General features: G+C 37.2%; 1 protein-coding gene across 3 annotated transcripts in view; it reads left to right on the top strand.

The window, feature by feature from the left end:
- Positions 1–12288, top strand: part of LOC106058171 (uncharacterized) — a 40226-nt gene that overhangs the window by 23471 nt on the left and 4467 nt on the right. For 2 of the 3 annotated variants that reach the window (XM_056007754.1, XM_056007756.1), the window contains 2 exons: positions 4179–4350; positions 7735–7833. In XM_056007754.1, coding sequence (XP_055863729.1) covers positions 4179–4350; positions 7735–7833 — 271 coding nt within the window. The remainder of the gene's footprint in view (positions 1–4178; positions 4351–7734; positions 7834–12288) is intronic. The other variant, XM_056007755.1, reaches the window with a different exon arrangement.

The following is a 12288-nucleotide window of genomic DNA, read 5'->3' as shown; positions in this document are numbered from 1 at the left end:
GGAACAAAAGACGGATGGTTATTGACTATAGCCAGACGATCAACAGATTTACGCTATTAGACGCCTGTCCCATGCCAAGAATGGATGAATTAGCAGAGAAGATATCACAGTTTTCTGTCTTCAGCACTCTGGACCTCAAAAATGCTTATCATCAGATCCCGATTAAAGAAGAAGAAAGGCCATTTACAGCTTTCGAGGCTGGGGGTAGACTTTACCAGTTTCGAATAATTCCATTTGGAGTTACAAATGGAGTGGCTTGTTTCCAGCGAACCATAGATAAAATAATCGAAGATGAGCAACTAGAAAATACATTCGCTTATGTGGACAATGTGACCATCTGTGGACCGAATCTCATGATAGAAACCTGCAGAGATTCTTCAAAGTAGCTCAGAAGTATGGTTTTACCTTCAACGAAGCTAAAAGTGAAATCGGAACACATAGCGTCAGACTGCTGGGATACGAAATATCTAAAGGTCAGCTCAAGCCTGACCCTGAAAGATTCACAGCCTTGCGGGAATTAAATGCTCCGTCGAACCTGCGAGAACAGAAACGAATAGTTGGCCTGCTGGCTTATTATTCTCTATAGATTCCTAGTTTCTCAGACAAAATCAGCTTGTTAACTAGAAATAAACGTTTTCCTGTCCCTGAGGAAGTCAAACAAGCATTCCAGAACCTAAAGGATGAGCTCAAGGAATCCGCTGTGTACACCATTGATTACACTCGCCCGCTAACAGTGGAGACAGATGCGTCTGACATAGCTATAGCAGCTACACTTAATCAAGACGGCCGGCCTGTGGCTTTCTTTTCCCGGACACTATCGCAAAGCGAAAGAAGACACTCATCAGTGGAAAAAGAAGCGTATGCAATAGTAGAATCTTTGAGGAAGTGGAAACACTTTCTTATTGGAAGACCCTTTACCCTTGTCACAGACCAGCGATCCGTGTCCTTTTTGTATTGTAGACAAAATAAAGGCAAGATCAAGAATGAGAAGATCCAAAGGTGGAGGTTAGAGCTATCCTGCTTTCACTATGACGTCGTTTACAGACCAGTTACACAGAACACTGCTGCTGACACTTTCAGCAGAAATCGCTACTTATCCGCAATGTCACGTAACGACCTAAAATTACTCCACAATAGTTTGTGTCACCCTGGTGTAACAAGAATGCTACATTTTGTGAGTCAAAAAATCTACCTTTTTCCACCGATGACGTCAGAACAGTGATCGACCAGTGCCAGTCATGTGCTGAACTTAAACCTCGATTCTTCAAGCCACCAATAGGACAACTAATCAAAGCCACTCAGCCATTCGAAAGAATAAGCATGGACTTTAAGGGACCTCTCCCTTCCAACTCACGCAATAAATATCTGCTTACCATGATCGACGAATTCTCTAGGTTTCCTTTTGCCTTTGCATGCCCAGATATGTCATCTGCTACTGTTGTTAAATGCCTAAATGAGTTGTTCGCCTTATTCGGGCTACCTTCCTATGTCCATACCGACAGAGGTACTTCCTTTATGTCTGCTGAAGTACAGAAGTACCTTAATGAAAGAGGAGTTGCTACGAGCAGGACCACGGCTTACAATCCTAGAGGAAATGGTCAAATAGAGAAACTGAACAGTACCCTTTGGAAAGCTATAACCTTAGATTTACACTCCCAGGACTTGAGTACATCTCAATGGGAACTAGTATTACAAGACGCGTTGCACTCAATTCGGTCACTTCTGTGTACGGCGACGAATAAAACTCCACATGAGAGACTCTTTGGATTCTATCGCAGAAGTAGTTCTGGAACATCCCTACCAACGTGGTTAACATCTCCTGGTCCCGTGTTGTTAAAAAGAAATAATAGATCCTCTAAGTATGACCCTTTAACAGAGGAGGTAGAGCTTGTGAACAGCAACCCTCAATAAGCTCTTATCAAAACATCTACGGGCCGAGAAGAAACAGTTTCTTTAATATTGTTGGCGCCCAAAGAAAAAGACTGTTTCACAGAGAATGTGAGACCCCCTGTGCTGAGAGACGGATCTTCCAGGAATGCGACACCCTCACTTCAATGCGAAACAGAAAACAACGCAGAGACTCTTCTCTGAACCCCCCTGTTAATCGAACAACCAAACCACCCCTATCGGGGGAAGTGGACCCGGTTGAAGCCCCGACCATCGAGTCACAAAGTAATGTTGTTAGTACTGATACTGATAGTACTAATAGTGCCGATCCAAACTGCCGCTATAACCCAAGAGAAAGAAAATCAAGACCCAACCAACTACCGGGTTTAACAGACTATTGTGTTTGATAAACAGTTTGCTATTAACCAGTATTGCAGATGTGTTTAGATGCTTATTTTTATTAATCTTTGTATTTGCTTTGACTACTTGATGTTGTGTCATATGTATAAAATTTAAATGTGGGGTGAATGTCGTGAATTTTCTTATTTGGATTGTCACCCCTTAGTGTTTGTCATTCAGTGAAATAAAGCTTTGAATGTAACATGGTATTGTTATTATTAAGTACAACAGTGTGCATGGCACATTTTGTAGCGCTGTGACGGGAAAATGTGAGGTCTCCTTCTTTCTAACTAAATCATTTAACCACAAACATGTGTCTTTGAATTGCACCTAACAGTTGTTTCCCCTTATACTTGGGTTTATGTAATTTCTTTACATATCAATTTTCATTCTCTCTATCATCTGTTCAGCACCGTTTAGACAACAATGGGACGCGACTGTTGGTTAGCACCGTTTAGACAACAATGGGACGCGACTGTTAATTTAGCACCGTTTAGACAACAATGGGACGCGACTGTTAATTTAGCACCGTTTAGACAACAATGGGACGCGACTGTTGGTTAGCACCGTTTAGACAACAATGGGACGCGACTGTTCATTTAGCACCGTTTAGACAACAATGGGACGCGACTGTTAATTTAGCACCTTTTAGATAACAATGGGCGACGGCTGTTGACTAGCACCTTTTAGACAACAATGGGACGCGACTGTTGGTTAGCACCTTTTAGACAACAATGGGCGACGACTGTTGGTTTGCACATTTTAGACAACAATGGGCGACGGCTGTTGCTTTAAGCGCAATATTCCACTTTCCTAAGATGCGTGATTTGAAAATTGGTTTTTAGACTCTTTCTGTAATTTTAAACTACAAAGACTGTAACAAAACAGTGGCGATTGTTATATACATATACACAAGTAATCAGAGAAAATGAACAGAAACAAAAACACACATTTAACTAGATACAGACAGTTACATACGGACAGATACAACTAGATACAGACAGACACAACTAGATACGGACAGAAACAACTACATACAGACAGTTACTACTAGATAGATAGTCAGTTACAACAAGACAGAGACAGATACAATTAGATACAGAGATAAAAAAATACACTTTAAAATGGAAATAAAACAAAAATAAAGTGAATTAATAATAGAACAATTAATATTTTTTTACAACAAAAGTACTACAGTAATAGATATAAAAAATATATATATAATGGAATCTAAATAACAAATGTGAAGCTTCCACAATTACATTAAAGTGTATGTTTGTCCGTTTTAGAGGGGGCTAGTCACGCCTTCTAAACTGGTAATATTAAAGATGACACTGACCTAAACTGTAATGAAATACCAATGTGGCACTGACCTAAATTGAAATGTAATACTAACATGGCACTGACCTAAACTTTAAAGAAATAATAACATAGCACTGACCTAAACTAGAATGTAAAACCAACATGGCACTGACCTAAACTTTAATGTAATACCATCATGGCACTGACCTAAACTGTAATGTAACACCAACATGCTTGTCAAGAAAAGCACGATGAGAATACTATTGTTCACTTCTTGACTATGCCCCACCGTCACCTGAAATTCTCGAGCACGACCTATGAGGGCAGACGATGTAAAGCTCTTCTGTTTCTATGAACAACAGTTAACAAGACCGCTTTACGAAAAGCAGGCGCCCATTAGAGTTTGGTCAGGGACGTCCCGAATCAAATCCCAGTCTTCATCGGGTTTTGAACTCGAGACCGCTTGTTTCGGAAGTCAAGCGCTTTACTAATTGACCAGCACGCAGAGGTTCTATCCATACATACACATATCCATCTCTACACCTATTCCTCCTCTTTCCTCTCACTGATGTGATGTTTTATCTTTGAAGACTCTGAACGCTTACCCTTCGAGTATGATGTCACTTTGAGTCAATGTGAACACACACACAGTGATATGATAGCAGCCTGTCACCCCCACATCACACAGCAAGATAAACTTGCCCAACTGAGGAGAGTAGTGGACAACAGAGAGCTCAGTGAAATAATGCGCTTGTCTTGCAGGTCTGAAATGTGACATTATGTACTTGTCTTTCTTTTCTGAGTCACTTTTAGTGCTTGAAATCTTGATCCAGCAACTTTTAGTGTATGTATTTAAATGTTGTTTTTTTTCAAGCTATTCAGCATATTGTGCTAAAAAACAACAACAATTTAAATGATATAATAAATATGTTATTTAAATTGTCTCACTACTAAACTGTATAGTTGTTTTTAATTGAGCGGTTTAATTACTCACTAGATCTGTTTTATGTGTATTTAAATGTTGTTCCAATGTCCTGTTACAGTGAGGTCTCATATAAGACATAAAGTCACGTGGGCCTGTTATTAACGTGCGTGAACAGCGTGGAGGCCTTGTAACCACGTGACCAATACATGTGCATGTTAATGTAGTTTAGCCCCGATCAGAAAGATTTCTTTTGGGGGTGTGAAGGAACTCTGGATGTTGCAGATTCAGAGGTTAAGAGATTCGTGAGCTGGTCTGAGTTTCTATTTATTTCGTAATACCACCTTCACTCAGTAATTTGTTCATCTTAGTTTGATCGTCACACAATACAAGTTTTATATTCAGATTGCGGCCTTTTGAGGAAATACCGAAAAGTAAATATAACGTTTGAAATAGCTTGCGATTTTTCACGAGTTTTGGCGTTCACACAGCGAATCTATCAAAACCGTTTCTTAGCGAGCACCGAAAAGGTAAAAAAAAACAACAACGTATGTACGAAGTTTCATTCGAATCCGTTCGGCGGTTATATAGATTTATTAATAGATGATGTCAAGAACCTCAACTCTTGATAGCTACACGTATAGGATAATTCTTACTCTTGGTGCGAGTAATTACTTTTGTTTCATTATTGAATGTATTACTTTGAATAATAACTCAGTACTTTAAATATCTTACTTTACAGTGTATTTACTTATTGACAACATCAAGTGACAACACACTCGTGAAGTCAACTCCTACTTAAAACTAATATTTAATATTATATTTAAGGCATCAATGGCCACTTAAAAATATCATGTACTAAATGTAATTAGTAATTGATTTATTAAATTTTTTAAATACTGTATAACTGCATTTATGATTAATGGTAGAATAATACAAATAGATAATTACTTTAATACATCTAAAATAAATGACATAAAACAACAAGAACAATAGTCTTTCACCCCTTCTCTGCCAGACCAACCAGTTCCCTCCTCAATGCACGCTCCAAGATCCAACATCACAAGGGTACATGAGTTCAACATATGTTATCTGTCTGTCATTTATGTAGATCATCGTCTGTCGCTCACTTTCTATATCTATATCAATATCTGCTGTCGTCAATGATTCACATCGTAAAATACTCAGGCCATCTCAAGACTTCACAGACACAAGACTGTCCCTCTAGAGACTGTCACTCCAGAGACTGTCCTATCAGAGAATGTCACTCTAAATAAAAAAATAACCAGAATATTGCTAACAACTAGCTAAAGCGCAAATTCTATTTATTCTTAACCAACTGCCTTCTAATGGTATAACGAACGAAAACAACATGTTCTTACCCTGGTCCTTTAGAGCTACCTCCTACATGCTACATTATCTCTAGCACACGACACACGCCCCTGCTAACACTAAACGGCGTTGTGTCCCGGTCTGCCCCAAACTTCTCTTTGTATTGGTTGAGTATCTAGACCACGCTTAAACCAATATTAATAAATTGTCTGTGTCTGCCCCTATCCACCAATCAGTAGCACTAGAAGACAAACATCTAACTGACATTGCCCTAACCTTTGTCTGGTCTCAGTCAAGTCTATCGGTGAGCCTTGATAACACATATGAAACTAATATCACTCACGCACACACAACACTGTGATAGATGAGTCAGTGGTATTTGGAAAATAGATTATAGACTACAGTAGTCCCCCTTTTCGCTCTCTCTTTTTCTGACAACTGCCTTTTTCTTGTCTCAGTCAAAACTTTTTGTTGTTACTCCTAGAAATTGAAATCTGTAAAGTTGGAACTCTCGTTTTTTGGAAAACCAATATTTGAATTACTCCTTCAAATCTTAAAAAAAGAAAAGATCATTCAACATCTAAAACAATTCTATTTAAATTTCTTGTTTTGACCATTCATTAACATTTAGACCTGTACCAAATTATAAAAGACAATTATAAATGTTGCTACAATATCTAGTATAGGAACTGGAACGTTCAGCATCTGAAAATATAAGAGTCTAATTCATTAAGTCTGTTGGAATAAATTATTATTATTTTTCTGCTTATATTCCAAACAATATCGTAAAAAAATCTAAGTAATAATAACAACATTAGCTCCAGAAATATTTCAGTCTACTCTCTTAACAAGTACGGATTTAATTTTATAGAATACTAGACAGATATTACCCGCTGCCCGCGGGCCTCTACTTGCGTATTGCTGATATAGTCACTGATATAGCGCATCAGAAACAATTAAAGAAAATAATAATGATATAAGTAAAGCGAATGCATGAATTCATGAATAAAAAATATTAAGAATGGACCTAAAAATAGCTAATTGACCTGAATGCAATTTTTCAATGAAAAGATTGGCTTGTGTATAGACATAGATCTATATTTAGAAGCACACGATATCAAGAATAGAGTTGCACTAATGGCGAAAGAATGTATGAAAAATGCTTTAGAAAAAAACAATTTGAATGTTAATTTGATTAAAATATGAAATGAATGAACTATAATTAGTAGGCCTATATTCATGTGTTAAAGAATAAAACTATCTTTGCGAAGAGAAGTTTTGTCATCTTAGAGTTGAATTAGAGTTTTAGACCTAGGAATAGAGAGATGTGTAACCTTTCGGGTAATATCTAATGACAGATTGTACGCCAGAAATTCTAAATTCGCAGATATAAGGAACGAATTTATGTTAAAATGCTTTTGAAACACAAATTTGAAGCTTATTTTTTTATTAAAAAATGAAATCAAAAGACTACATTTTGTAATTTTCTTGTTTCAAAGTAAAAAACTATCTGTGCAAAGTGTAGTTCTTAAAATTAGATCTAGACCTAAATCCTTTCGATCTTTTCTAATGTCAACATGGTAAACATGGCCTAGATTTATAAGATACAATACTTTTATAGAGTTGGGCAATTTTTTTTTTAGGGTCTTAAGTTTGTATTAGGGCTACAATACATACACAACGGTCTAAATTAGTATCCAAGGAACATTTCTGCCAAGTTTTATTAAAGATTGGTCAAACGGTTTTGATTTCTATTCGGCACATACATACATACACACATACATACACACACACACACATGAATGTATACATGCATACGCCTTACTTTCTACTTTATAATATAGATAGTCTGCTATCTCATTAGCCTATTATGCATGTGTTTTTATTTTCAGTATCCAAGCTACATATATCTTCTGTTTGATAAACATTTACATATCATGTGAACCAAGTTTTGTGGAGTACTTCGTGTTTTTAAAAGCCAGACTGGGAGTGTAAGTCCACATCCGGCTCAACTCAACGATTTACATTTTGGGTGTGACAGATACAGCACTGCTGATTGGGTATGGCAGATGCAGCACTGCTGATTGGGTATGGCAGATGCTGCACTGCTGATTGGGTATGGCAGATGCAGCACTGCTGATTGGGTATGGCAGATGCTGCACTGCTGATTGGGTATGGCAGATGCTGCACTGCTGATTGGGTATGGCAGATGCAGCACTGCTGATTGGGTATGGCAGATGCTGCACTGCTGATTGGGTATGGCAGATGCAGCACTGCTGATTGGGTATGGCAGATGCAGCACAAATAACAACTTGCTTGGGTTACACAAATAAGAACAATTAATACTCAATAAACTTAAACTCCATCTCACAATGAATACCAAAAACTCTTTAATATCAAATAAAGCTCACAATTTATATTACTCTCAAGAAATAATACAAACACCAGTCCAGGAAACGACCGTACAACCTTCCCGGACCGAGAACAAGACCTCACTAACTAAAACACTATCTCGCACATTCACCAAAGACTAAATCATTCAGTTCATAACACGTGCAACACTATTCACATTCGTAACCTGGGAGTACTAAACAAGGGGATATCACTATCATACCAAAATATCAAAGTAACATATTCATTCTCGCCATACCCCCCCCCCCCCTGGGTATGGCAGATGCAGCACTACTGATTGGGTATGACAGATGCAGCACTACTGATTGGGTATGATAAATGCAAATCTGCTGATTGGGCGTAAGAGGAGAACGTAAGTAGCAAGATGGTCCTCAATCCAGGGGCGGACTGGCTATATGGGCAAACGGGCAAATGCCCGGTGGGCCGGTACCAAATGGGCCAGTTTGGTCGCGACCAAAGAAAAAAAAATTTCAATGCAGACAACTTTAAAAAAAAGTGACACGAAGGCCCGAACACGTTTTCTTGTTTGTTTGTTTTTAAAAATTCTTATTACAATTAATTTTGTTTAAAATTAAACAAGAATATCAAAATAAAATTACACTATACACTGTACGTATTATCATTTGCAAAACGTTAAACCGTACTTTCTGCTATGCAAGAGCGGCATGGACTGCTTTGATGTCTTCGAGGTTGTGTTTGGCCTAATCATTTTGCTGGTCGACATGGGCCTTTGATGGCACTCCCATTTTTTTTTGCTCCTTCCCTTCCCCGTCTTTTAATGGTTCCAATGAAATTAAACCAAAAAGAGGGATGAGAGAGGTTAAGTTAGAAAACATTGATATAACGCAGCAAAAAAAAAAAAAAAGATAGGCGCGACAATTATCTCTATAACAATACTTAATAGAAATTAACTTTAACACATACACACAGCCGGGAAATTACAAACCACCCAACTTATTCACAGCTCAATATGGGTATAAAGTTCTACTTTCTGCGATTTGAAAAAAAAAAAAGAAGTTTCTTTGTGTTTATTTTCAATAACATAGATCTAAAAATACTACACTTAAGGCTTACAAAAAAATTATTTAAAAAATAAATCTAGATCTAAATCAATTTTTATACTATTATAATTAATGGAAAACTTATGCTTAGTATGAAGTCATTAATGATGAAAATTATTACAATAATTACAATAATGTATATAGCGCTGTCACATCCGATATTTAATGAAAGGAGATTTATATTTTAAATAATGGGTCATGGTATATTAATATACAGATCGCGCTTTTGAGAATGTAGGGGAAAGGGGGGTAAAACGTACCACTGTTTAATTCGTACCACCGAAAATTTTCATATTTAGAAATGGTCTTTAGAAATAAAAAACCTGGCATATTGACCTACAACTATAGCGTCATCATTCTTGTTAATTTTATGGAGCTTAATCAAAAGACAACAAAACGGTAAGGTTTTATTCATTTTTACCTTTTTTTATGTAATTTTTGCACATGTTAGAAATTGTATAATTATCTAATGAGGCAACCTATCATGTTCCAAAAGCTATTGCATTGTTAACCAACCTTTCCTCTTGAAAATAATGCCTCAGTACATCAGTTATTTTTAGACATGTTAATATGATAAACCGTTATGTGGGCTGACCCCTTGAGGTAAATCGTACCGGCGCCAGGAGGGTAAAAAGTACCGGAAGTACTAATTATCCGACATTCGGTACTATTTAGCCCCACAGTTGATCTCGACATAATATCTAGATGTAGATCGAATAACTTTCTTATTTTATGTTTTAAAGCTAGAATCAAGATCTAGTAATTGCTAAAGATCTTTCTACTATCTAGATCTAGATTTATAATATAATCTAGTTCTAGAATCATATTCTATCATCCTCTATACTCTACTCTATGTCTATGTAACAATAACTTTCTTTATAACTATAGACTATAGAGTCTAGACTAAAAAAGATAATTAAGGTACTAATCTAGTAGATTTAGATTTAATAAAATTAAGGCTATATCTAAATTTTAGACTAAACATAATCTAGCCCTTAACTATAAGTAGATCTACATTTTAAAAAAATAAATAAAATACCATATAGACTATAGCAATCTATTTAATAATCATTTACATTCATTATTTTTTTTACCCAGGGGCAGAGCTTCAACCTCGTCCCCGGAGGATCTTCAGAAAGCCTTAGAGGCATTGAGGAATAAATATGGTCTCAATGAAGTGTCTAGACTTTACGGTATACCTAAACCAACTCTAAAAAGACACTTAGATGGAAAAAACAAGTTTGCGAATGGGAATGTAGTACAAAGAGGTAGAATGACAGTTCTCCCAGCAGAGCTTGAGAATGAACTTGTCAGTCACATCAATCAACTGGAAGGAAAGCTGTTCGGCCTGACCAGAAACGATATAAGATGTCTTGCATACCAAAGAGCAGAAAAAAATGGCTTGTCTCACAGATTTAATAAAACAGAAGGAATGGCAGGAAAAGACTGGTTTAGAGATTTTAAGAAACGTCACAATCTGAGCTTGCGACAACCTGAAGCAACATCTCTTGCGCGTAGTACCGGTTTTAACAAGATAGCAGTTAACAGATTTTTTGACAAACTTGAAAGCATCATTACAGAAAATAAATTAGATGCTCTTAGGATCATCAATACCGATGAAACAGCGCTCTCAACTGTCCAGAAAAAACAGCAAAAAGTGGTGAGCTTGACAGGAAGGCATCAGGTGGGGAAGTTGACCAGTGCAGAAAGAGGTCTTACCACCACAGCAATATTTTGCGCTAATGCAGCAGGAAATGCTATTCCACCTATGCTTGTCTACAAGCGAAAACGGATGAAGGGCGAACTTTTAGATGGTGCTCCTCCAGGAACAATCGCTGTATGCAATGAAAGTGGCTGGATGACTGCAGATAGCTTTTCAGAATGGATGGATCATTTTATAAACAGTGTAAAACCATCAAAAGAAAAGCCTGTTCTTCTTATCTTGGATGGACATACCTCTCACAGCAAAAAATTTGCAAGCCATCACTGCTGCAAGTAACTCTTGTGTTATTATGCTCAGCTTGCCCCCTCATACTACACATAAGCTTCAACCTTTGGATGTCTCGTTTTTTAAGCCCCTGCAAAGCTGTTATGTACAAGAGTCAGATAAGTGGCTTTTTAATCATCCAGGTAGAGGAATTACTGTATTTCAGGTGGCTACCATCTTAGGTAGAGCATACCCAAGAGCATCTTCGGTCGCAAATTTTGCTAATGATTTTTTGAAATGTGGCATATGGCCTTGCAATCGACATATATTCACTGAAAGTGATTTTGAAACCTCCATTTGCTCAGTTATAAATATTCCTGTAGAACCCATCCCTTCAACCTCAAATTCCCAACATGATCAGTTGTTAGTGCAGTCATCATCAGACTCCTCAACAATAGTTGCAACATCCCCACTCACTTCATCAAATGAACCACGATTTGGTGCAACTGCTCAAAGCTCCATTAATTCAAATTATTCTCACCTAGAACTTTCTATATCTGCGTACAATGCAATTCCAACAGAGCCTGACGGCAGATGCTTTTTTAGAAGCATTTGCATTTCATTACATGAACATCTCCAGCTAACTGACAGAGATTCAAGTGGAGTTGTATGTAGCCTGCAAGTTAAAATACAAGAAAAGGCATTGGCAGACTCTCTTAGAGCACACGTTGTTGACTATATTTGTAAAAACATTGAGCATTATACTGACCTTGATGCAGCAACATTGTGTGCTGACATGCCACATGCAAAATTTGACAATATTTTTGAAAGGCTAGATAGTATTTCTAGACCAAATACTATGGTTGGCGAGCTAGAGATAATAGCAACTACGAAGCTGCTCAGAAAGCCAATTGTCATTATGAATGCAACTAGTAATGTTGTTTTAAAATATGGCATGAATGATTTTCCTTCCTCCCCTGCAGTAGTTATTCGATTTACAAATATTGGAGATGATGTAGGCCATTATGATTGCTTAATTCCTTCTC

Source organism: Biomphalaria glabrata, chromosome 13 (assembly GCF_947242115.1).
Source record: "Biomphalaria glabrata chromosome 13, xgBioGlab47.1, whole genome shotgun sequence".
Taxonomy (NCBI): Eukaryota; Metazoa; Mollusca; class Gastropoda; family Planorbidae; genus Biomphalaria; species Biomphalaria glabrata.
Note: the sequence above shows the minus strand (reverse complement) of the source record. Positions and strands in the feature narration are given on the sequence as shown.